This window comes from Papaver somniferum, unplaced genomic scaffold, assembly GCF_003573695.1.
Source record: "Papaver somniferum cultivar HN1 unplaced genomic scaffold, ASM357369v1 unplaced-scaffold_131, whole genome shotgun sequence".
In the NCBI taxonomy this organism is placed as follows: domain Eukaryota; kingdom Viridiplantae; phylum Streptophyta; class Magnoliopsida; order Ranunculales; family Papaveraceae; genus Papaver; species Papaver somniferum.
In genome coordinates, this window is record NW_020622270.1 from 2213081 (window position 1) to 2240666 (window position 27586).

The 27586-nt window shown below is 36.6% G+C and overlaps 2 protein-coding genes and 1 pseudogene across 2 annotated transcripts; 1 reads left to right on the forward strand and 2 right to left on the reverse strand.

Moving 5' to 3' along the window:
* Nucleotides 1-249: 249 nt before the first annotated feature.
* Nucleotides 250-903, reverse strand: LOC113332346 (F-box/kelch-repeat protein At3g06240-like). Its single transcript, XM_026578892.1, has one exon. The coding sequence runs from the start codon at nt 901-903 to the stop codon at nt 250-252; it is 654 nt and encodes a 217-aa protein (XP_026434677.1).
* Nucleotides 904-8222: 7319 nt separating this feature from the next.
* On the forward strand, nt 8223-9163 carry LOC113332390 (annotated as a pseudogene).
* A 5043-nt stretch (nt 9164-14206) lies between these two features.
* LOC113332347 (F-box protein At5g07610-like) lies at nt 14207-14797 on the reverse strand. Its single transcript, XM_026578893.1, has one exon. It carries the CDS (start codon nt 14795-14797, stop codon nt 14207-14209), a length of 591 nt encoding a protein of 196 aa, XP_026434678.1.
* Nucleotides 14798-27586: the final 12789 nt, after the last annotated feature.

Consider the following 27586-nt stretch of genomic DNA (forward strand, 5'->3'; position numbering starts at 1 on the left):
ATAGACTTTTGAGTGATAGATAAGTTCAAGTCTCCACATACCTTTTTGTTGATGAAGTTCCACGGTTCCTTGTATAGATCTTCGTCGTTGTCGTTGAATCGCCATGAAGTCCTTGAGCTCAACTACACTTTTCTATCCTAGTCCGAGACCTAGCTATGTAGGCTAGAAATCAAGACTCATAGTTTTGATCACTAACATTTACAAACATGCTTGAGATAGCAACGCATGCGAGGTCGACCGAGCTATGCTCTAACACCCGACATAAGTACCAGAATTAAGCAAAACAAGACTTTCAAAGTACCAACTTTCTTGGAGCAATTGGATTGATCCAGGAATATTTAGATCCATAGCACTTTTTTTCCTAGGGTCATATACCACTAGTTTACCAGAAACCTCAAATAGTATCGTACCACTCTTAAAAGAACTAATCAATAACGGGCTTCTGAATCCCATGAATCTATCATGGGTAATGACACAATGTTTAGTCCAAGATTCCTGAACTCCATAATCCCGCATTATCCATATTTCAAAGTGAACGCAATTAGCATTAACAAATACACAGAGGCACCCTTCAAACACCCCCAAATTGCGAAACCAAGAACCCTTATCCAAAGGTTCTTTTGGTAGTTCCATTTCTTTGAATATCTCGTTGCTGATGTCTAAAAAGACTAACAAAACACCGGGAGAGTCTTTCCTTTTGGATAACCAATGAAAATCTCCATTAACAATCACATTGGACGGTTTGCTAGGATAAACAAACTTATAAGGTACATTTTCAAGGGTTTTCCATGATTTTGATCCTAGCGAATAAACTTCGAATAAAATTATAAAACTACCGGAAAATAACTTGTAGTTCTCACTCTTACAATCATAACCAAATGCAACCATCTCGATATGCTTCATTTTTGAGTTTGGTAATTCTTTGTACTCCCTTGTGGCTGGATGATAGACGCATTTATGGGTCTAATATAGCTCAATTGTGTATAGTGTTAGTGCTTGATTTTGTACTTATTTGGTTATTTTATTTATTTGTAGGTGTTTTTAGAAGAATAAGGAATTGCGAAATTGGCTGAAAATGCGGCGTTTGGACCTCCGTTGAAAGTGTACCGGAAATGTCCCAGAAATACCCCGGAGGAACCCAGAAAAAGTGCGGAAAATGTCCCAGAAAAATCACTATACGGACCCTCGATTTTGGATAAGGGGTAACCTAATTACTAAGGGGTGACCTATTTCCAGGCAGCTGCTAAAGGGAGAACAGCACAGGATAGGGGGACACCTTCTTCACGATATGAATTAGAGAATTTGGCGGGAAAGCACTCGTTTACGCTGTTAAGTTTTGAAATGATTTCTGAAGCGTTTTCAAGGATATTAAACACTGGAAATTGGTTGGGCTTAACTTTATATGACCTAAAAAGTTCATTAGAATAAATTGGATCGATCTAATTAGGCTGGAATGGCCGGAAAAGGGAAGCAGAGTAAATAAGGAAATATGCCCTGTTTGGTTCGTTTTTGGATATTCAGAGAGATTAAAGGCAACAAATTGGTTCAAAAAGGTTATATTCTATCTAAGGAAGAGTTTCAGATAAGTGGGAAAGCTCATAAACGCGTAAAACAAATTTGGGAAGCGATTATTTCCGTGACTGCCAAGAAAGAAAAAGGGAATTTTGATGCGATTTGGGAAAGATTCAATGAACCTTTTGTGTATAAATAGGATTCTTAGGTCACATAGACAAATTTTCGAGAGTTTGGGGTCTATAGGAGAGCTCAGGAGGCGAGAATCAATGATTACAGGAAACTTGTCGCTGCTGCTGCTGGTGCTGAAGTGTACGTTGCAAATAAGAAAGCGTCTCAAATTCGCAACACTGCTACAGTATTCTCTCTGTAACAGCTGAACAGCCACATTTATCTTCAGTTAGCCACACCTCTTGTAACAGTGAAATCTGTAACGGCATTAATTCGTTGCATATTCACTGAATCATATCATCTCTTCAATAAAAACAACTTTTGAGCCATGATTTATTCTTTTGAGCCTGTTTTTGATATTAGAAGCTAAACCCTAATACTGGGATGACGGAGGAATCCCTATTTCACGCATGTGGTAATTCTAATAATTCTTTTATGACTATTTGCATTGATTTTTAATCGATTTATGATTTTTATTGAATGAGTGTGATTTCGTTTGATGGTGTATGCTTGGTCTATGTATTTTTGATACATCATGCTTGTGATTTACAGTCATTTCTTTTCAAAAATCTATTTTTGGCAAAGAACAAGAGTCCATATTTTTATTATTTGAACTATAATTGATTGGAATTATTATTTGAGTCGCATGAATGGAATTTGGTGGAATCCTGAGTCTCAGTATCTCTCGACATTGTGACAAACCTTTTGTATATATATTTTCTATTTTTATTTTAAGTCTAGAACCCAATCTTATCGAGTCCGAGTTGAACGAACTTTACTACCACTTTCAAAACTACATCACTGGATTCGAAAGACAAATGGATTTCCGGAAGTGGAACCATAGGCAAACCAGACCATCACAAGACCCCAAACACTGAACTGTATAACCCTTGAATGGTTTCTCAATTTCCACTGCACAATCAAAAAATCTATCTACCGATAATAATAACTCTTGTGAATGATATAAATCGTGACTTATTAAGCAGTATAGGATCTTATTTTTATAATATGTTTAGCGTTGCTAGAACTCTCTTAAAACACTTCTAAGACTTCGTTGATCACTTAGACACTTATGTGTGTAAATCATGATTAATTACTTAGGTGTTTAAATGAGCATCAAATAACTTTCGATTCTTTGGAAAATTTCTAAACGGAACATGCATTATACACGGTTCCGTAATCGAACCTATGTGTATATTCTTCTATTTTATTTTGAAAATCTAAAGTGTTTGCTTGATTCTCAAGTTATCTTAACTTGAATTCTAAGCTAACCTTGGTGTTTGAAGACTATAAATAGAGAATCTCTGTCAACTGGGAAAACTATTTTTTTTACACGGTCAATAAAATTAAAAGTAAACGAAATCTGTACAGGGACTAGATTAAACTAGCGCTAGCCGTGAGGCCACCACTAGTCCAACCTATTTGAATCGAAAGTATACCTCTTCAGGCCACTCTACAGATAGAAGAAAGCCTGGCCTACCCTCATAAAACTCAAAATTATCTTCATCCAACAAACATGCTTGTTTGGCCAAAGCATAAGTAGAAAAATTAACTTCCCTATAGTTATGAACATAACGAATATTATCATAAAAATTCTTCGCAATCCTCCACTTCGTAACTAGATGCCAAGGCAACTCACCCTTTTGAAAAACTTGAATGCAACTCATCGAACCTGAACGAATGCAAAGGTTTTTGATATTCCACCTCTTTGCTAGCATCACTCCATAAATAACAGCACTCACTTCCGCAAAATAGTTGGTTTGACAGCCAAGGCCAACTGAAAGAACTCCAAGACAGCTGCATTAGCATCTCTAAAAGTGACACCAGCTCCAGCTTGGCCTGGGTTACCACGAGAAGCACCATCACATCATATCATTATTTCACCAGGATTGGGAGGAAACCAACTAACATCTTTTGGCGTTGAAAACTTGCTCGATCTAGGCTGCACCCTGAAACAATTCAAGATGCGAAAATCCTCTTGCATATTATACATATGGCCCTTCATTCTAATCGAGTTATCACGAATAACTTGATAAACTCTACCTTTCAAACCTATCCAATGCATCTTAAAATCCTCAAAATACACCTTATTGCGCATCTTCCACAATTCTGAGACAATTGCTAAGTTAGCAACTAGCCACAAATCCTTTATCATCCTGCTCCAGCCTTTGGCAGCCTTGTAAGAGGCCACCAGATCTTCACTGGGTTGCAGTTTAAATATTGTTGCCGCCCAAGCCCAGATTCTATTAGCAACTCTGCAATCCCAAGTGACATGGCTCAAAGTCTCGTCATTCTTCCTACACAGGCGGCAAATCGTAGGCATGCTCCTACCGTCAACTGGGAAAACTAATCTCTCACACTTTGTGTCTTAGTTGATTCTATAGTCGTCATCTATTGACCTAGGTTTCCTATGAGAAACATAATTAGGTATCCGATTAAATTTGGGAGGCTTTCTCCTTCCTTTTTTGTGGTATTCTAGCTTTTCCTTTTGGAAGGATTATTTCTATCGTGGTTCCCTGATTTGGATTCAATTACAGTATTTTCACCGGTTTCTCTTGATTACTCTCCACAAGATGACAAGTTATTGGGAAAATTATATACTCTTAATTCACAAGGGCATCTCTCCCCCCAAGAAGAACAACATCCAAAATGGTTGGATTTAAATTCTCACACCATTCCTTCACTCTACCTTCCAAAGAAGAATTTGGTATGATTTCCGCGGTATCTTGACCTTTCTTGTTTATTGTATCTTTCATTGTAATTGGTTTTGAGTTTCTTGTTATTTAATATAAATATCCGGTAGTCATACATGTACATGTACGCGCCTTTCAAATACTAGGATGTGTGGGACTTGATGGGTGGTCATTCACAATTGTGCCTCCAAAATGATAGATACATTACTAAGAAATTCAGAAGTACATCCCAGTAGAGACAAAAAAAAAGAAGACCTACTTTGATGACACCAATCTTAATGATAGAACAATGTCAAATGCAGTTTTATTTTCCCGAAGTACATTTCTCGGTGCACTGGCACCAGTGGCGGAACTGAAAATTTAATGTGGGAGTGTCTTGTAGACTGACCATTTATAGACGTTTGGCTTAAGCCTATAGTTTAGAACTAATTTATCACCTCAACCATAAATAGGCGTTAGCATGGGTCGGTTTTCACTTCATATGTATCCAATCTAATACATTACGGATTTTAAATTCGGCATCCGCACGCAATCCAACATCCAACGGATTTGCATCTAATGGATGCACGGATGAACTGATCGGTTTTCGCTTCCTATTTTGAGGCATACCTAGTGGTTCCAAAATAGGGTCACTGGGTACAAAAACTCATCACCCCTTATTTACCCATTTTTGGTAATGGCATAACTAGCCTAACATAATTAGTGTTAATGATTATGATTAGATTTAATGATAATAATTAATTAGGAATGTTAAGGATTGATTAAAATTAAATTATGAGCGGTAAATTAGTGGAGAAATCTGATTTATGTGAGAGAGTTTGGGGTTTTTGAGAGGAATAAAAAGTAGTGAGAAAAAACTTGGGTTTTGAGATTTTAGTGATTAGAAGTGAGTAAATGTATGATTCAAATCAGATTCACATGTATACTTGTAGACGATGTTTTATCTCCATTTTTAGGTTGAATTTTTACAACCTCGATCTATTAACTAGATGAATGGTTCGGCTGATAAGTTATCAGCCGAACCTATGTTTTTTGAAAATATACCTAGGTTCGGATGACAAGTTATCAGCCGAACCTCTGGATATTCTTCATATACGAAGAACACCCTAGGTTTAGCTGATAACTTGTCAGCCGAACCTAGGTATATTTTCAAAAAGCATAGGTTCGGCTGATAAGTTATCAGCCGAACTTCACTCTGTAGCTGACGAATTTAGGTTCTTCTGGTTCGAATAAATAATTGAACAACCGAACTAAGTGTGTTTTTTAATAAAGTGAAGTCTGGCTATCATTTTGATGATTAATTATCAGCAAAACTAATCTTCTGAGACAAAATAAATGAAGAACAAAGATATGGGTTCCAATATATGAATCTGAAGCTAAATGTGTTTGGGAAACGCTTCACACCACTCATTTATACTTGTGGTAATTAACCAATGATCAAAGATTTATGAATCAACAATTAATCACCGACGAAAAATAAAATCAAAATGGTTCAATTAGATCAGAAATCAAAATGATTTTGTATTTTGGTTAGTCTAGATTCATATTTTAAATTTAAGTGAAGGATATTTAAATAATTTAAATTAATTAAGTGTAACTTAGTAATCTACCAATTCCTAGGACACCCCTTTTACATCCACCCGAGATAAGAAATTCCTATCCCATTGTGCAAAATCAAATATTCTTCTCCTATTCCAAGTCGACTCGGTTTGGTTGCAAAGTCTTTATAAATAGACGGAACCACTACCTCAACTCCCTCCGATTTTCTTAACCGATATTTTCTTCTTCGCCTCCGGCCCTTTGCCTGATCTCTTTGTTTTTCCGATTCATAAAGAAAAAGTTTTTCCAATTTTCATCCCGTCTCTCACACATACAAGGTAAGCGTTGTTAACAATTCCCTGCTGTTGAATATGTAGTTTCTGAATGAATTAGGGTTTTTTTTAATGATTTTTGTCTAGATTTAGGACTTTATCTCAATTATATGTATTTTCATGTACAATTTAGTTGGTGCCGTTGGATTTGATTTGCAGTCTGATGTTGATGATTCCCTCTATTTACAATTTGATATCTAAATTGAATTTAGGGTTTACATGGTGATTAAATCAGACTCTGATCTGATCTCCTTCAAAACTAGGTCACAAATTTGTGAATGTAATAAAATACAATTTTTGCTGATTGTTAAGTGTGAGAATTCTGGGTTTGTTCATATGGATTACTTGGATCGTTTTGTAACGGATTGGTGAAAACTGTATTTAGGTTGCAGCAGAACTAGAAACTTAAGACTCTGATCTACAGATTTTGTTTACCGATGATTATTATTAGATTTTGGTTGAAGATATTAGAGTTTGTGTTGTATTTTGAGCACCTCTTGTAATTCTAAATGTCTTGATATCTTTTCTCTTAGGGATAATTAGAGTTTGATACTCAGGTTTTGACCAATACTAGGCTTTGGTCTAACATTTTTCCAACATTAAGGTTTGGTACCTGAACTGGACGTTGACCCCCATTGACTAGGTTAAGTCTTCACTTCTGATTAATAATTATTAAAAACCTTTTATAAAATATAATTATCATAGGAGTTTACTATCATACCCTCTAATTTATAAATGTTTTACAAGATTTTCAGACCACCGAATCTGTGAAGAATGATTGTATTCTTATTCTTATTATATAATTCCACATACTTCTCTGGTATACCATGGTATTCGTTTCTCTCTGTCATTACCACTTTGTCTCTTTATTTTTCTTATGATTGAGAATCCGTGACAAAGATATTAGGGTTGAAAGTGATAAAACATCAATAATTTTGAGAATATGACGAAATTAGGGTTTCATGTGAACGTCAGTATTAGTTTCCCACACACATCATGAACGACACCACTAGCCACCGCAACACCACCATCGGCTAGATTTTTTTTTTAATCAAATTCTTCCCTTGTTTCTCTCGTATTAGCAACAAGAACTATCCCTGAAATATCAATTGAAACCCTAACTGAAACCTTATTCAATCGATTCAATTGAGAACCTAAATTGAAACCCAAAGATGAATCAAAACCCTAATTTAATCAATTTATCAAAAAGAAAAACCTGATTCGAGGGATTGAGTGAAATCAGTGAGATGGAGAAGGGAAATCATTCAAGAACAACACAAGATAGGCATGTTATATATGTTGCCGAGAATAAAATCAAGGAAGAACTGATGCTGGTGGTGGTATGGGAACATTCAATGAATGGGTTTTCTTTTGATGGGAGTCTGACATGACTGTTTGGTGAAATTAAAAGATGAGGGAGGAGAAATGGATTCTAGGGTTCTATTGTGAATGAGAAATGGATGATGCTGTCCAGAAAACAAGGCAAGGATACTCTCAAGGGAAGTTTAATTGGGTTTTGATAAGAGTTTGAATCCATGGAGTTTTTGGCAGAGATATTGAAGCCGAGAAGAACAATGGATCCGGTTATGTTGAGGTCAGTGAAGTTGATGCTGATGTGAGAAGAATAGGAGACGATAAGAATAAGAAGAATGATGCTTTTCGTAGGGTTATACTTGTAAACTTATAATTCGACAACATTTTTATGGTATAAAATTAATTAAAGTCTGATCATAAACAGTCAACGTTGGTCAACATCCAACCCAGGTACCAAGCCCTAACATTGGACAAATGTTAGACCAAAGCCTAGTGTTGGACAGAACCTGAGTACTAAAATCCAATTATCCTTTTCTCTTAATGTTTTGATAACTTAGACTTAGGTTTGGACTGAGTTTGTGAACCAGTAGTGTGGTTCTGGGATAAAAAAATTCTTATGGGTTACTTAGATTGAACGGTTATTGTTTTAATGCAGTTAATGATGCAGATATTCGTGAAAACTCTAACCGGGAAGACCATTACTCTTGAGGTCGAAAGTTCTGACACCATGACAATGTTAAAGCCAAAATTCATGACAAGGAGGGAATCCCCTCGGACCAGCAGAGATTGATTTTTGCTGGTAAAAATATCGAAGATGGTAGGACTTTGGCTGATTACAACATCCAGAAAGAATCCACTCTCCATCTTGTGTTACGTCTTCGTGGTGGTATGCAGATCTTTGTTAAGACTTTGACTGGCAAAACAATAACTCTTAAGGTGGAGAGCTCTGACACTATCGACAATGTAAAGGCAAAGATTCAGGATAAGGAGGGAATTCCTCCAGACCAACAGAGATTGATCTTTGCTGGTAAACAGCTTGAAGATAGTAGGACTTTGGCTGATTACAACATCCAGAAGGAATCAACCCTTCACCTTGTTCTTCGTCTGCGTGGTGGTATGCAGATTTTTGTGAAGACCTTTACAGGCAAAACCATTACCCTTGAAGTTGAAAGCTCTGATACAATTAATAATGTTAAGGCGAAAATCCAAGATAAGGAAGGAATTCCTCCAGACCAGCAGAGATTGATTTTTGCAGGCAAGCAACTTGAAGATGATCGTACATTCGCTGATTACAATATCCAGAAGGAGTCTACACTTCACTCGGTTCTTCGCCTACGTGGTGGTATGCAGATTTTTGTTAAGACCCTTACTGGTAAGACGATGACATTGGAGGTCGAGAGTTCTGATACCATTGACAACGTGAAAGCAATGATTTAAGATAAGGAGGGTACTCCTCCTGATCAGCATAGGTTGATATTTGCTGGTAAACAATTGGAAGATGGAAGGACTCTTGCTGATTATAACATTCCGAAAGAATCCACCCTTCACCTTGTCCTTCGTCTTCGTGGTGGTGATTATTGAAAGGCTACTGTCTTCTGGTGGTTCTCCGGTATGCCTAGGAATGTTTTTTATTTTTCCGCTACATTGTCTAAGACCAAGTAGTTCTCTCTTTCTGGTTCCGAAACTATTTTATAGATGATGTTTTATATTCTGTTAACCTTCTTTGCAGTTGGTTGGTTTAAGATTTGGTTAAATGAATTTGCGAAATTCTAGTATTTAGAAGTTGGTATAAATTTTGTCCTGGGCAGTCTTTCCTGCAATTGACAACAAGTTGGAGGCAGTTGAGCAAGTCCTACGAGGTAGTCCTTTTCTTATACCTCTATCCAGGCTACTTGCTAAATACATAGCTTAGACTTTGTGCTTAAATATGGGAGGATCATGCATCTACTATGACAGTAATCACTGTATTATCTGCAAGTAGGGTTGCTAGGTGAGACCACTTCAAATACAAAGTATATTAAGCATCACATAAGACATAACTGTAATGGAAAGGAGATTACACAATTAAGACAACATAAATCTGTCTTAATTAGCTACAGTTACTGCTCCAAATAGTTCAATAGTCAATCACGAATTAAAGAAAAAGAAGAAAAAGTTCTTGTCTGCAGAATATACATATAAAAAGAAATGGTTTCAACTCGGAAATAGTGAGAGAGGATTGTTAGTGGCATACTGGCATGGTGATCATGAAACATAATTCTGTTGTTGTTCTCCTCTTGATGTTGTGCTAGTTGGATAATCAAGTTCAGGCTAAGAAACAATCCCAAGAAATAGTCACCTAGGTGACTCAACACAAGCTAAGGATTCGATATATTGATGAAATTGGACAGATACATCAAATTGTCGTTGTGCATCATGAATTTTTTCGATCCTCGTATCTTTTAGATCATAAGTGACAACTCTTCCCTCTTCTGTTAGCAGCACAACGTTTGTTGAATCTTCTTCTTCTTCCCTCTCTGTAATGAATATGATACGATCCACAAGGAGAAATGTAGAACCACGAGGAGACCTAGCATATAACCTCGCATTGACATGACCTTTCACCTTCCAACAGTCGGCAGAATCCAACTCGAATATGTTTAAACGGTCACTATTTTTCTCCATTAGATAGAAATGGCCCCCAAACTCCGCGATGCGGAAAGCCGTTGTATCACGATTTGTTTGAACAGGAGTTGGAAGTGGCACTACCCCAACTACATTAAAGTAAGATATTACCCATTTTCGATCGCACCAGTACAATGAACCATTCCAGAAGATACTAGGAGCCCATATTATAGCTTCAGCTTCAGCTGGCAGAGTACATGAATCAAATCCAGACAACCTCCAAGAAGACATTTCGGAATCATAGATTTCAATTCTATACTTAAGATCACGGTCCCTCCAGAAATATATAACTTTGTAGTATGGGGATTTCAATGGGTCTAACGCTAAACTAACGTTCCTAAGATATCGGAAATCAAGACTTATCATTTGAAACGGAGGTAACACTTTGTACTGCTTTGTGAAAGGATTAAAGATATAGTAAGTACGATCACAGTTGTGGCGTACACAATTACTACATAACAGCAACCCATTGCAGGATTGTACAATCTTAATACCTTCTCTGACTAATTTTCTATTAAAGTATGCGGGCATCCAACTCAAAACCAATTGGCAATGAGTGGAGATTCCCTAATAGATTATAAATTACAGGATCTTAAATAACCCAACCATGTGGGACTAATAATCTCAACACGCCCCCTCACGTGTAATCTCGGCGGGTCTTACATACACGTGGACAATTAAATCGGGTGACGCGGAATAAAGGTGCGTCAACTGATTCGACACAAAAAGCCTGCTCTGATACCATATTAAAGTCTGCGGGCATCCAACTCAAAACCAATAGGCAATGAGTGGAAAGACCCTAATAGATTATAAACTGCAGGATCTAAAATTACCCAACCATGTGGGACTAATAATCTCAACACGTCCCCTCACATGTATTCTTAGCGGGTCTTACAAACACGTGGACAATTAAATCGGGTGACGCGGAATAAAGGTGCGGTCAACTGACTCGACACAAATAGCCTGCTCTGATACCATATTAAACTCTGCGGGCATCCAACTCAAAACCAATTGGCAATGAGTGGAGATGCCCTAATAGATTATAAACTACATGATCTTAAATAACCCAACCATGTGGGACTAATAATCTCAACATTTTCCTATTTTAAAATCTAAGGTTTCAGAAGGTATGTAAACTATCTAGTCGCCTATCTTCGTGTATTTTTGGAGGGTGCCATCTTGGCACTCTTTCTTTCTTTTTTAATATATCCTTTGCCTTTTTCAAAAAAAAAATTGGCATTTCCATCTAAGAGCATGTAACCATACGTGGGTTTTATCGTTGAGGAGACATCACAGCTCGACAATCCATGGATAGAAAATTTAGGGTTTTGGATGAAATGTTTGTGAACAAGTTTTGGGTCGGTGATTATAGATAACCACTGTTTTGATACACATTTGAACACAAGGAGAGATTTGGACGGTAAGCGGGTAAGAATTAGCGGTAAGATATCAATATTACTCCCTATAAACGATGCTGCTGATGATGGTAATCGTGATGAGTTATTAGAATCATCTAAAATCTTACCTTTTCTTGTGCTTCTTCTTCTTCCTCCTCTTCTTCTTTGCTTTGTTGAAGAAGACATCTCTACTTTGTTGAACTCAAGCTCAGTTCTATTGATTATCAAAAGATCTATCAAATTTATATCTCAAAGTTTAATATATAATCTTTTATTTTGTTCTTTTTCCTGGAAATTTTAAACCGAAAGAAAAAGTAGACTCTAACTCTTTGTAGCTGCTGTCTTCCTTTCTCACTAAGCTTGGCTAAGCCCACTCCAACTACCGTAATTAAGAGTCAGCATTACCTTCATTCCGTAGAGACGTAACTCTTTGAATGATCCATTTATATCAATCTAAGGCTGCATAATCTACCTATCAAACAAAAAACAAATACATAAAAGTCAAATTTTAATGATTCAGACACAAGGCACGGATAACAGATAATGAAATAAACGACGTACTTTACAATAGCAAAAATCAAACATACCGTTTTTTTAAGTCCATTTACTGGCACGGGTATGATCCTTAAGGACCTTAACCAATCAAACTCCACCACCTACAGCGCCCCTCCTAACTCCATATACAAAGTGGTGGCGGAGTTGGAGGTGTTCGTATTAGCGCTGGAACTGGTCATGGTGGAGTTACAGATGATGGCGGAGGTGGAATCCGTGGTGGTTGTGGTGGTGTAATTGGTGAAGGTGTACCTAGTCCTCCGGTTATGATCAAACCTAATATCTAAACTACCTAATCGAAAATAAATAAACAAATTGTAATTGAAGACGTGTCAGATGATTGGTGAATCAAATGGGAGAAGATTCTTTTCCCGGTACCGTGAAGATGAGATCTGTCACTAAGATTCCGGCGAGCGTTTTGATGACGCAGAAGAAGAAAGAAGAGAAGTAGTAATACAGGAGATAAAAAGAGTGTAAATCTATAGTTACACTGGCAGCATCTTACATGATTAAGATTCACTGAGGGGTACTTGAAAAGATAATATTTTTTTTTTTCATGGAAATCACTTCAGGCTTCTTATTAGCATTTAGAAGTAAGAACTAACGTAACCATGAATGATGAATCCGGTATGAACTTGATACGCAACAAGCCTCTCTCAATCAATTAATACGAAGTATGTGGCTTATATAGATTTTGTCAATTTTTGACAACAAAATCTCATCCTAAACTTGAGCAATATTTCCTGAGAGTGACAGCAAAATTCTGGAAACCAAAGGGGAGTAGTATCCTCGAAGAAGTACACGGAAAATAACCAACAAATGCGTGGGATCCATTTGGAAACCTCAAAGAAGTACAGTTCCATCTTTTCGCCACAATATAGGTCATCAGAGTACTGATTTAAACAAGTGGAAAGCTACAGCAGATGCGAAACATTTGAAACAAGCTTCACATCAAAACACTGACAACCTGCAGGAGTCAAACCCTAAAACTGCATATAAGTTAGAAAAGCTTCTCTAGAAAGAAGTTAGAAAAGCCATAATCTATGCTATATTTTCGAACCATAACCACATTAATAACCTGCGTTGCAAACACAAAGAAGCCCACCATTTGTGTCTCTTAAGAGAAACTAGACTTCAGGACTACTTCAGAAAGCTATCTACTATACAGAGAGATTAGAACCCAAAAACCAGTAGACTAAAGATGCATTGAAGGAAAGAGTTACACAGAAATTAACTCAACCAAAGAGATGGAACCAAAAACAATGTAATTCACATTTATATCATATTCAATCCTGAACGATGATACTTATTCAAAGATACGCTAAATTTTGATGAATCACTGAAGTATATAACATCCATGGTTGGTATTGAAATGCTGAACTACAAAGTATATATAATCTTCAGCATTGAAAGATACACCCAATTCATTTCACTTCCAATTACAAAAAGCCATTTAAGGACACGTTAAATCAAAACCCTGTACCCGTGATAACCTTAAGAATCATCAAAAATCATTAGTCATCCAAACCCATTTAGGAAATCTTATTGATATCAAGAGTACAGAGACTAAATTTGATCATGAATTTCAACTAACCACCAATAGTCTAATAAACACAAACAAACATATGCAACATTTATACAACTATTTAAGTTGGATTGTTCCTAATTATGTAAAGTAATCCTCATAAATGAATCACAAATTACCCTGATTCACGAGCCCTATTCTCTACCATATAATCTTCCCCACCATATAAAATTGCACCGTAAATACAGAAGATAATGTTTCAAATCCAAAAAAATAACTCATACGATGACTAGAAAACCACATACAAGCTATAAAAGTAAGCTAATAAGCATACAAGATATAAAATGGCAGTGTAAATGAAACAAAGGATTCATAGTGGCATGGTGATCATGAAGAAATGAAACATAATTCTGATTGTTGTGGTTGTGGTTGTTGTTCTCCTCTTGATGTTGTACTAGTCGGATAATCATAATTCAAGTTCAAGCTAAGAAATAGTCACTTAAATGACTAAACACGAGCTAAGGACTCGATATATTGATAAAATCGGACACATAAATACAGTTGTCGTCGTGCTAATAGATCATGAATTTTCTCGAAGCTCATATCTTTTAGATCATAAGTGACAACACTTTTCTCTTTTGTTAGCAGCACAACCTTTGTTGAATCTTCTTCTTCTTCCCTCTCCGTAATGAATATGATATGATCCCTATAAAGCCGAAATATAGGATCATAAGGAGACCCAGCATATAGATTTAACCTCATATCGACCGGACCTTTCACATTCCAGCAGTCAGCGGAATCCAATTCGAATATGTTGAAAGTGTAACAACCATGATCTTTCTCAATAAGATAGAAATGGCCCCGAAACTCCGCAATGTCGAAAGACTTCATATCACGATTTGTATGCGCAGGACTTGGAAGTGGCACTACCCCAACTAATTCATGATCAGTATCAAAGTAAGATATAAACCCTTTTCGGTCGCACCAGTACAATGAACCATTCCAGAAGATACTAGGAGTCCATGGTATTGCTTCATCTGGCAGACTGCATGAATCAAATCCAGACAACCTCCAAGAAGACGTTCCGGAATCGTACATTTCAATTCTATATTTAAGATCACGGTTCGTCCAAAAAGATATAACTTTGTAATATGGGGAGTTCAGTGGATCGAACACTAAACAAACTTTCCTAAGATATGGGAAACCACGAATTCTCATTCGAGACCGAGGTAAGACTTTGTACTACTTTGTGAAAGGATTGAAGATATAATAAGTACGATCACTATTTCTGGGTTTACAATCACTACATAAGAGTAAGCCATTACAAGATTGCACAATCTCAATACCTTCTCTGACTAATCTCCCTATCTTAAAAGCTAAGGTTTCAAAAGGGACATAACTATTGGTATTTCCATCTAAGAAAATGTAACCATACGTGAATTTTGGCATTGAGGAGAAATCATTTCCCCAAAACAATCCTGGGATCGAAAATTTAGGGTTTTGGATGAAATGTTTGTGAACAAATATTGGGTCATTGATTAAGGACAACCACTGTTTCGATACAGATTTGAACATAAGTAGAGATTTTGATGGTACGCGGGTAAGAATCAGCGTTAAGATATCAACATTACTACCTATAAACGATGCTGCTAATGATGACGAAGAATTAGAATCACTTAAGATCTTACCTTTACTTCTTCTTCTTCTTCCGCCTCTTCTTCTTTGCTTTGTTGAAGAAGACATCTTTACTCTGGAATTCAAGCTCAGTTTTTTGTTTCTGAAGTTCACTACCTCCCTCAAATCAAAAAAAAAAATCAACTGAATTCTCTGTAGTTTGCAATTTTGTGTATACATATATAGACGACCAACAATGCAGCTGGACACAAATGGATGTAGCAGCTGTCTTCCACTATCACTGAACTTGGCTAATAAGGCAAATGCGTAAACCTCATTGCTGCCAGCTACTCTGCACGAAATAGTAAAAAGGTAACATATTTCCAACTACCCTTATTAAAGATGGTGATATCAATTTTTCCCTCCTCACTAGCACTACAGCTAAATTTGCACGGCACGGTAAAAAAATAATGAAATAAACATAATCTACGTTATAGTAAAAATCAAGCATACCGAGTAAAAATCAAACATACACACTGCTTTTTTAAGATCCACGGGCATGATCCTTGACCAATCTATTCACATCCCAAAATCACTGATTTTAATTGCGACTTTGTTGGTGAAACTATTTTTTTCTCTTTTACCATTTTTATTAGAGTAGAATGCTTTTACCACTTTCTTTTAAGGAAAAGAAGAAGCAGGTTTGTACGTAAAGAAATAGCCACTTCTAGTTAAAGACTCGTAAAAACCTGGCATTTTGAGGGGCGATCCCAAAAGAATTAGTGATGATTTTTTTATTCCCAACCCATATACACCGTTAAGGGATGTCCAAAAACGCGGAGAATTCGTTAATGCCCTTACATAATCGGAAGTTATTTTGTGCCCGATTATTATAAAGAAATCAGAAGCTTAGTAACGATATTATACTACCGATTAATATCGATATTGTGCCAAACTCGTATCTGGCTTCTATAACAATCGGTAGGAAAAAGAACCTCACGAGACTACCGATTGTTGAAGTATAGAAATAAGAAATCTTTAGAATTTTGCAATGGTGAAATTTGGGGCTCCTATATAATCAGACGAACAAAAAAATGTCTAAGCTAACGATTTAGGGATTCCCATGATCGGGAGGGTAAACTCATTTTCCTGCAATTCCTACCGATTATGGTAGATTTCAAATTTCCTGCAACGAAGGATTATAGAAAAAACTCATTTTGGGGCAACCTATAATCGGGAGGTTTGGTAATCTATTTATCTTCCGATTATGGCTACATCCAAAAGACGAACCAAATGGTTATGGTCGGCTCTGTATCGAAACTATGGAATTTAGCAAAGGTTCAATTTGGGGCTTCCAATAATCGGTAGGTTATAAGTAATCCCCTCTACCGATTTTGGGCTACTCAACAATCGGTAGCTAATGAGGTGGTATTACCTACCGATTAATAACCGTTTGACAGATAAAACCAATGTCAACCTAAATTCATTTCTTTTCAACTTCAACTCCTCTTATCCTCTTCCCTTCCGATTTCAGAGAGGAAAACTTCCCCCTCGTTGAAATCCGCTTCAATACATCGTTAATCGTCGAATCGAATCATCGTCGATTATTCTCTATAAAGATGAAAGAAAAGGAACGTAAGAAAGCTCGAACGAAAAACGTAGTGCGCGGTGAGGGTCCGAATATTGGATTGCATGCTCGTAATAAAGAGGTTTTAACTCACGAACCCGAAGAACGCGAAGAAGATGAAGTCCCTGATGTAGGCGATACTGATAGCCAAACTCTCAGGAAACTTGAAATGGCGCCGATCAGGTAAGATTCTACCATTAATTTTGTTTATATTGCTTCAATTCGACGAATCCATTTTTTTAAGGGTTTTCGGTTATTACCCAGATTCAGTAGGTTAGTTATTGTTTTAAACTTTCGATTATGGTCGAATTATTCATTTCACAAGAACATTTGTCATATTCGGGTGGTAAATATTTAGGTTGCCTACCGATTGTAGACTGTTTTCATTACTGAGGCCTAAATCGATCATAATCGGAAGTTAATTGTGTTTTAGCCTTCTGAATATACTAGGGAAGAACAAGTATTAGAGACGCAATAATCGGTGATATGTTTTGTAATTTCCTTCTGATTCTTTAGGATGAACCATTTGAGTAATTTCTGGCCACAAAGTGATGCATATTCGGTAGAAATTAGTTTTGTGAGGCTTCCGATTGTGGTGCATTCGGAAGGGTAGACTTTTTATGACTTTCGATTATTGGTATTCGGAGGGTTATGTTGAAATTTAGCTTCTGATTATTGTGTGTAGATAAACATATTCGAACACCAAAAATTTTCTTTTGTTTCTGATTATACGTATTCGGTGGCTTTTGGTGAACTGATATTTATGATTGAGCGTAATCGGGGGGTTATGGTTAACTCAACCAACCGAATATGTATATTCGGGAGCGTTGGTTTTACATTAACTTCCGATTATATAGTGTAAAACCTGTTGTACTTTATTTTGTTGTTTAGGGATAGGCAAGGTAAAAAAATCGAAGATGCAATTGTCTTAGCTAGTGCAAGGAGAGCTAGAACTGCTAAAGCCGCTTCAAGTACTCAAGATAGAAATCAACAAGCAAGTCAAGAAAGGTGTTCAACCAAGTTCCCCTCAATCAGAACCGGTTCAAGAAGGTGTTCAACCAAGTGCCTCTCAATCACAACCAGTTCAAGAAGGTGTTCAAACCAAGTTCCTCTGAATCACAACCAGTTCAAGAAGGTGTTCAACCAAGTGCTCCACAATCACAACCAGAAATTCAACTAGAAGCACCCGAAGATAGAGTACCAGAAGTAGGACAAGGTAGTGGTGCGCAAGAAGAAGGAGAAGCCGAAAAGAAAAATCCTCCTCGAAAAAAAGTGAAACACCTTGTCCCACAAAGACTGAAAGTGAAGGATATTCCAGAAGGTGTAATCCTTGGGCTGTCGAAGGATGGAGGACAATTGTTATTTGGATACAAAGACTCATGGGCCAAAGAAATATATGAAACCGAGGTAATAATTGTTTCCATTTTATTTACCTATTATCTTTTTCTTCGTAATAGTTTTAAGGGTTATAGTTTTAGGTTATTCTAAAAAAAAATTTAACTTGTCATGTGTTTAATAGTATCATTCTAATGTGGTTCGTATACTCAAACCGACCACCGCACCAACTAAAATGTTGGATTGGCCTTTGAAGAATGAATGTGAAATGTTCAAGAGAATTATTGCAAATTCTGGGTTGGCTGATGTTGCGGAAAACTCTATGTTAGAACATGATCGGGTGGCTATATCGTCGTTTGTGGAGAGACTTTATCCTGATACCGACACCTTCCATATGCCGTTTGGGGAGATGACGATTACCCCAGATGATGTTGTGCAGATTCTTAGACTCCCTGTCGATGGCAAAGGTGTCAGGGCTGAGTTCACAAAGCAGTTGGAATGGACCAAACTTTATGATGTAACTAAAAAGTGTTTGGGTTGGGATGAAGAAACATCAACAACTGAGTTCAAAAGATGCATGAAGTATAGAACTAGACAGTTCAACATGGGTACTCTGATTGATATGTTCAAGGGCACCAAGGAAAAAGAAGAGAAAGGAACTTTAACCGATGAACAAGTCAACCACGCGGCCACCGCATATCTCTTATGTGTATTGGGATGTGTCATTTTCCCCAATACTAGTGGCAATCGGGTCAACGCCAACCTTTTACAATTTTTGGATCCTCTCGATAAAGTGCATGAGTATTCTTGGGGCACGGCATGCCATGCTTGGTTGATGGAAGAGTTGAGAAAGGCGTCGAGGCTTGGAATTAGCCAAGTGGCCGGGAACGTGAGTCTACTACAAATATTGTTTATTAACTCTACATGTGGTTATTTTTTAATTTTTCTACCATTGAAGAATCAATTTCCTAATACTTGCAAAAATGACAATACAGACATGGATCTACGACCACTTCCCTATCTTGTTTTGGGGAAACCCATAATCGGGAGGTTATGTTACCAATTTGACCTCCGATTATGACTACATCCAAAACACAAATCATATGGTTATGGGATATGTACCCTCAAAACCTATGGAATTTGGCCAAGTTTGAATTTGGGACTACTTATAATCGGTAATCATGTAAGTTATTTATGCTACCGATTATAGAATGGCATAATAGCCGAAATATGCACACAATAATCGGAGACTAATTAGTATATATGTTTCTATCGATTGTTGGTAAGATACCGATTGTTGTGTTTGCTACCAATTATATAAGGGCATATCAGTTATTTCGAAAAATTGAAGATAAGTGTAGCTTAGATTTACGTTTGGGTGATCTTTTTTGTCTTTTAATGTCGCACCTAAAAATGCCGGACATAAAAACCCATAAAAAGTCACCAGCTTTTTACTGATTTGGCAAACAATCCTTACATTCAAAAAGTCACTAGCTTTTTATTGATTTGGAAAACAATCCTTACATTCAAAAAGTCACTTTGGAGTAGGCTAAGTTTAAGGTACCAAAATGTAGATATTATTTATGAGCTTAAACCAACCACCAATCTGATCTTTCTTACATGACTTCATGAAATTGATAAGATAAAATTTGTCTTAATTCAAATTTATTAAAGAAAATTTCAACTTCAAGATAAATATAATTAGTAATCAGTAACTTGCTTATTAGTCGTCTTACTTACGTAGGCTCTAAAACTAGTGATAGTGGATGTTGGTCTTCTTCTATGGAGTGTCGTGTGTGGTTTGTGCAAGTACAAAGATGATGGCGCACGAATTTCATCCACATTACTAGCCCTCTTTGTAGATCTTCCCACTAAAATTAAAATTACACGTTATCTTCTTTGTGTCGTTTGTTCTTTTTCTTTCTAACCATTGATATGGGGTGTTTACGTTTGAAACCCTTGCGTACTTTGCATTAGCTAAGGTCCACGAAGCGTTTGTAAGACAGAAATTTAACACATTTGTATGCTACATATGACTAATGAAGTTTACCAACGGCAACATGACTTGCTAAAACAAGACTACTAAGGTGTAATCAACAAAGCAAATCTGGCTGAAACATGGGGCAGATAACCACTTACAATTAACAGGGAACATCTTTGATAATTCCATATCATGGCAATGCAGGGAGCAACTCAACCATCTCTGGAACAGTAGCTAGAGAGCCTCAAAGATTCGTAGAAAAAAAACCACAAGTTATCAACAAATGTAAGAGATTACTTTGTTAGGCAATTGAATCATGAATTAGTAGAATGAACTTTTCAGTGTGAGCTTACGTTTCTCAACTTCTTCTTAAGCAGAAGGTTTCTATCCTTGACATAATCACACTACAGATACGAATATTCTTCACCATGCGAAGAACTGAGCCTGGGTCTTTGCTAATAAACCCAAAGGCAACAGCCAATTTTTCACTGTGATAACCAACTACAGTTTCTTTTTCCTCTTCTTCAACATCAAACACAACCCCCTTTGTCTCTGGTGCATACCCAAGTTTCTTTATCTCTGTAACCATCTCCACTCACACTGAATAAATTTCACCTATCTTATCCTGGGACATGTCTCCGGCAACAAATTCATGAACAATACCGTCAACCTCAATTGAACTGCGCCCTGGAACACGTTTAACTCTTTTCCTTCTCATAGTTCTCTGAATTTCTTCTACACGTAACACGGTCTCCTTTACTTGACACTGCCCTGGAACATAATGCCCATCAAATTCAACTAAACAATTCCCGACTCTTCGTCCCATTTCGAATTTGCTACGAGTCCTGCGTACACTAAGAAGGCACCCCATATGACATTGTTTGGAGTTATTGGCATGATATTTATAAATCTTTCGGCTTCCTCCAACAAACCTGCGCGACCAGAAGATCAACCATGCACGTGTAATGATCCAGCTCAGGTTTAATCCCATGAATCTGAACCCACTGATTTGAAGTAGTGCAAATCAACTGAACCCATGTAGTTACAAGAACATAATACTGCTAGATAGGAAATATGATCTGGTGTGATTCTTGCACTCTTCATTTTCTCAAAAGTCCGAATTGATTCGTCATTATACCCATTATATGCCACCCCTGATACTGCAGCTGTGCAAGTGGATAATTTTTCTCCTCTGACAAATCAAATACTTGCATAGCCAGACTACTGTACCACATTTTGCATACATATCAATCAAAGCAGCAGAAAGTATCGAATCCATTTTTATACCGTTCTTCTTAATATAACAATGAACCCAGCTCCCATGATCAAAAAGCTCCTAATTGTGCACAAGCAGCAAAAACACTCGCCAAAACTGCAAAATTAGGTTTTAAATCCAATGATTGCATCTCCCTAAACAAGGCCAGCGCTTTTCTCGGATAACCATTTTGAGAATACCCAGATATCATCACAGCGCAACTAACAACATTCCTTCTCGTCAACTCATCAAAAAGACGTTGCGCCTCATCCCAGCGAATAACCTGCTCGAACAAGACCACCAATCAAACTATTCCAAGAAACCTCATTTCTTTCAAGCATTTTTTTCCAAACACCCAGTGCTTCTAAAATATTTCCATTTCTTAAATACCCACTAATCAATGATCTCCACGTTACAACATCCTTTGAGTACATTCATCAAATACTTCCTCCGTACCATATAATTTACCACAAGCCGAGTAAAACTGGATCATTGATTTACAAACACACACACATAAAAATGAAAACACCTCTTAATCACCGATCCATGAAACTGCAAACCAACAAACTTTGCACAACAGTGAAAAACATCCAGCACTAATTTAAATGTGAAGTTAGTAAACATACAGTCGAAGTAAGTAAATTGAGGAATTATAATGATGTGATTGCAGTCCAATTTGGAGAAGATCTGACTTATTCACTCTATCAAGGATGAGATTTGAGAGAGAGAGACTGCTCATAATAAGTAAAGAAAAGAAAATGGCAAAGAAGAAATGTGTTTTTTTCATGGGTAGTTCTACACGACCCGAGTGAAGAAACCAGGTAAAAACCGCCACTTACATGAGGATGGTCCCAATACTGTTGGAGTTAGCGGGAGCCCATTGTTTGGGCCTACAATTCAAAAACTGCGAGAGGTTGTTTTTCGTGGTTTCCTTGGCTGGGTTTGTATAGAATTTTTGTTTTTTCATATACCAAGAATTGAATATGTGACGTCATCCAGCTTTAACTCTAATTTTTCAGCAAAAATGGTCTCACATAGAAAAGATAGCAAAATTTGGTTTGATTTTTATAAAGGAAACCCAACCAGCGAGCTAGGCGTTGGTTGGCTTGGATATGGTGGGGGTTGCTGTGCCAATTGTTTTATTTTTTTTTGTCTTGTTAGCAAATTTAACCGGTTTCATCGGCTCACACAATATGAAATTGATTTAATATGAAACCTATTACGTATAGGAGCTCCAAACATTGGGTTTTGAGGGCTCACAAGATGATAAAATCGGGTTATGAAATAGTAATCAACAAAACCCCGTGTCCAACTATTTTTTGTAATGACTAAAATAACCTCCATGAATTATAAAATTAAATTTATTATCTTCTCCTTCTCTTTTCATTCATAAATCATGATGAAGATGATGATCATAATTTCATCATGATGAAGATGATGATTATATACAAAAAAACTAAACCTATTATCTTCTCTTTTCTTTTCATTCATAAATCATGATGAAGATGATAATCATAAAAAAAAACTTGTTCTTCTTTTTTCTCTCTTCTTCTTCTCCAAAGCAATGAAAATGACCATCACAAAAAGAAAAATCTGAGAAAACCCATCACTTATTTTTGCTTTTGAAAACCCAAAAAAATAGTTTCAGAACTTTCTACGGTTTGGAAGTATGGATTTTCCAAATCGTAGATGACTTACGGTGGGGAAACCAAACTGTAGGCGTTGTCTACGGTAGGGAACCAAACCGTAGATGACTTACGGTTGGGAAACCAAACCGTAGGCATTGACTGTGGTTAGGAAAATTCATACTTCCAAACCGTAGACAGATCTGAAACTTTTTTTTCAAAAACCTAATTTGATCGATTCTGCCTATCATGCATTAAAACCAATGAAATAAGATGGTTTTTTTTTACCTTTAAAGTCATTGCGGGTGGATTGAGTGGTGTTAATCGATAATGAACTATTTTGAGAATTGACGATTAATCGAAGAAATAGGCGATGGAGGTGATGGGGAAGAAGATAATGGAAGAGTTAAAAGGATATTTGAATCCTTAAGAGCCCTCAAGACTCTTTTCTTGTGAATTAGGTCCCCTTATCTTCATTGTAGGATATTTGAATCCTTGGGAGCCCCTTAAGACTCTTTTCTTGGAGCCCCTATAATAGGTTTCTTTAATATCATGTTTTTTTGAAGCAATGGCAGTCGATATCTGTATGAATAGAGTCAAACTAGATCTTATTGACCTTTAAACAAAAGCAAACATATTAAGGAATTTGAAAAAGCGGGGGTCTAACACCACCCAATAATTCGATTAGCAATCTGTATGGACAAACTCCAATATACTTTTTATGAGAATCAACTAGACAGTCCGACTCAATCAATAAAAACATATATCAAAAAGTTTATATCCCAATCTCTTGATTTGATCTTTACTCAAGCAAATAGAAATCTGCGAGTCTTTATCAAAGAGATATAACTTGGACGGTACCAAAGACCAATGTCCAAGGATCAATCAATATCAATCAACAACCAAATGTCGGATTTCCAATTGATGATCACGAATGAACAACCTGTATTATTTCAATTATATAACAAATATAATGCGGAAAAGAAATAACACAGACACCAGAAGTTTTGTTAACGAGGAAACCGAAAATGCAGAAAAACCCCGGGACTTAGTCCAAATTGAATACACACTGTATTAAACCGCTACAGACACTAGCCTACTGCAAACTAACTTCGGATTGGACTATAGTTGAACCCCTATCAATCTCCCAATGATACAACGTACAGTTGTACTCCTACGCCTCTGATCCCAGCAGGATACTGCGCACTTGATTCCCTTAGATGATCTCACCCACAGCCAAGAGTTGTTGTAACCCAAAATCACAGAATTGATAATAAACAGATCTGTCTCACACAGAAAAGTCTATCAAAGGATAAATCTGTCTCCCACAGATAAACCCTAGATTTTGTTCCGTCTTAAGATATAAAATCAAGGTGAACAGGAACCAATTGATAATCCGGTCTTATATTCCCGAAGAACAGCCTAGATTAATCAATCACCTCTCTACAATCCTTCCTGACTACATAAGCGTATTGTCGAGGAATCACAAAAAGTGAGACGAAGATGTTTGTGACTTCTTTATCTTGCCTATCGGAGAACTCTCACGATCTCAAGACAATCAATATATTGTACTCGTACGATAGAAGATGCAAGATCAGATCACACAACTACGATAAAGTAGTATCGGTCTGTCTTCAAAATCCCAATGAAGTCTTTAAGTCGTTAACCTGATTTTAGAGAAGAAAATCAAAGGTTAATGGAGATCGACTCTAGCGAGCGCACTAGTAGCACACAGACGTGTGGGGATTAGGTTTTCTCAATGCTAGATGTCTCCTTTATATAGCCTCCAAATGATGGTTTTGCCTTAGGTACAAAGCAATCCTTATTCACCGTTAGATGAAAACCTGATTTAGATTCAAGCTAATATTTCTCAACCATTAGATCGAAAACTTAGCTTGTCACACACACTTGGGTAAACGTTTACTGGGTTCGTGAAAACCATGCCCAAACGTGTACGTGTTTGTTGGTTCAACATAGTAACCCAAAAGGTCAACCATATGAGCATTTCATATTAACCTTGTTCTTCTTCACCATAACTAGTTCAATTGACTCAAATGAACTTGTTAAAGGGTTGTTCAATTGATATGAGATCTTATGTAACTACACAAGACACAATTGAAACAAAGATGGTTTGATTCGATTGAATCGATTCATGAACATTATATCCACGGTTTGCATAAAGCATTCCTTAGTAATTTAATGTTTCTTTTTCAGAGCACATCTTTAGATCATAACCTCTTAAGCTCACAAACAAGTTCGCGGACTTAAGTTAATCGGTTGAGTTTTCTAAGTTAATTCTCGGAAAGAGAACTTCCGCCAGTTCGCGGACTGGGTTCGTAATCTAAACTCTCATTTTAGTCATTGAGACATTCTCAGAGGACGCTATGTAGCCGTTATTCACGGACCGATTCACGTCAGAGCAATTCTCAAAGTGATTGAAACTTTTCATGACTTTCGTCACTAGGTGAAGACAAACTTGATCAAAGCAAAACGCTTTACCAACACACGATTTCGAGATAAAAGATAAGCAATGAATGCTCAGCTCGAAATGTCAAGTATGTATGATCTAGTCTATATAGCATACGACTTTTTTCTCATAAGAAGTAGGATATAGAATAGATAGACTTTTGAGTGATAGATAAGTTCAAGTCTCCACATACCTTTTTGTTGATGAAGTTGCACGGTTCCTTGTATAGATCTTCGTCGTTGTATGATGAATCGCCATGAAGACCTTGAGATTAACTATACTTTTCCAATCCTAGTCCGAGACTTAGCTATGTAGTCTAGAAATCAAGACTCATAGTTTTTATCACTAACATTGACAAACATGCTTGAGATAGCAACGCATGCGAGGTTGAATGAGCTATGCTCTAACAATCTCCCCCTTTGTCAATTTTAGTGACAAAACTATTAATACATATGGAATACAAAAAAGATAAACTTTAGTGGATCCTATTCCATAGTCTAATCTTCAACATTCCCTGAAATCTTCGTCCTTCCAAGTACTCCAATGATCCCAAAGGTTGTAAGTTTAGCACCACCGTTGTTGAAGATCCATAGCAATAACAATGAGAGAAATCGGGATTCTCGATCATCATTATACAGTGTCATAGTATCATTATGTAACATCAAAGTCCAATTGCATCACGACTTTAACAACAATACTATGGTGATATGTATCACTCCCCCTTAGTCAATACTCCATCTCGATCATGGAAACCACTCCTCCTTACACAATGATCCAAAAACCATATGTATTTGTAGTGTGAACTACAATATTTCTCCCCCTTTTTGTCAATAAAAATTGGCAAAGGTACAAAAACTGGATCATAATGAAATTTCCACAAGAGACATGTCAATAAATGCATTCATCAACGAGTTTTAAGATACAAGATAAACCCTATAAAATTCTACAGCCGCACTCCCCGTAAGTTATTACCATCAAGCACAAGTTCAAAAGAACTCTCCCCCATTTGATGTCATTCCCGAAAGAACAACAAGAGCGACCTTAATTTCGAAGGAAAAGAAGGATTTTTTAATTGGACACCAAAAACCATAGGAATGATTTTCTATATCCAGAGCTCAACCAAATTAATCACAAGTAAACACATGATTAATTCAATTGAAAACGCAACTAAAACAAACCACAAAAGTGATCAACTTAATTGAAAGTGCTCAACATAAGTAAACTTACGGAGCTACGACTAAGGTAATCATACGGAGATGACTAACTTAATCGTTCAAATACTCAACATAAGGAAAACCTTACGGAATATACGACTACATTAACCAATAGAACATGATTAGTATATCCGTTCATATACTCAACACAAGAATTTGTGGAATATATGAAAACTCAACTAGATTAATTACAAGAGAATTTATAATTAATCTAATTCGAAAACAAACAACCAAACTAATCACAAAAGTAATCAATTTAATTGTCAAAAGATTTGCTCAACAAAAGAATACTTTCGGAGAAAATAACTAAATAACCAACCAAGATGATTAATTTAGTTCATAATGCTCAACATATAGCATGTTATGGAACAACTAACAAAGCCAATAAGAATAATCGACTTAGTTGTATCGTGCTCAACATAAGACACACAATGGAGCCTTCACGGTAAAACATAACAAAATGGATCAATGAAGATCAATACCGTGGATAACATACAAGGATCTATTCTATTTTCCATCACTATATGCATAACGACATAATAGACTTTATCCTTGTCTTACAAAAGATTTCATCCTATTTTCCATCAAATAAATGACTGCATAGGCATAACTTTTGTATTTGTCAAAAGTCCATTCGTCCTTTCATCAATACGAATATCAATATATGAACGACTTTACTTTTGACAACATACGGGACCTTCAAGTTCACGGACGCAAACAATACATATCCCATAAAATATTGCAATACTTCATAATCAAACAGATTAAT

Excerpts from the sequence above, each read along its gene's own strand:
- LOC113332346 (XM_026578892.1), bottom strand. The coding sequence starts at position 903 with ATGAAGCATATCGAGATGGTTGCATTTGGTTATGATTGTAAGAGTGAG.
- LOC113332347 (XM_026578893.1), bottom strand. The coding sequence starts at position 14,797 with ATGTACGATTCCGGAACGTCTTCTTGGAGGTTGTCTGGATTTGATTCA.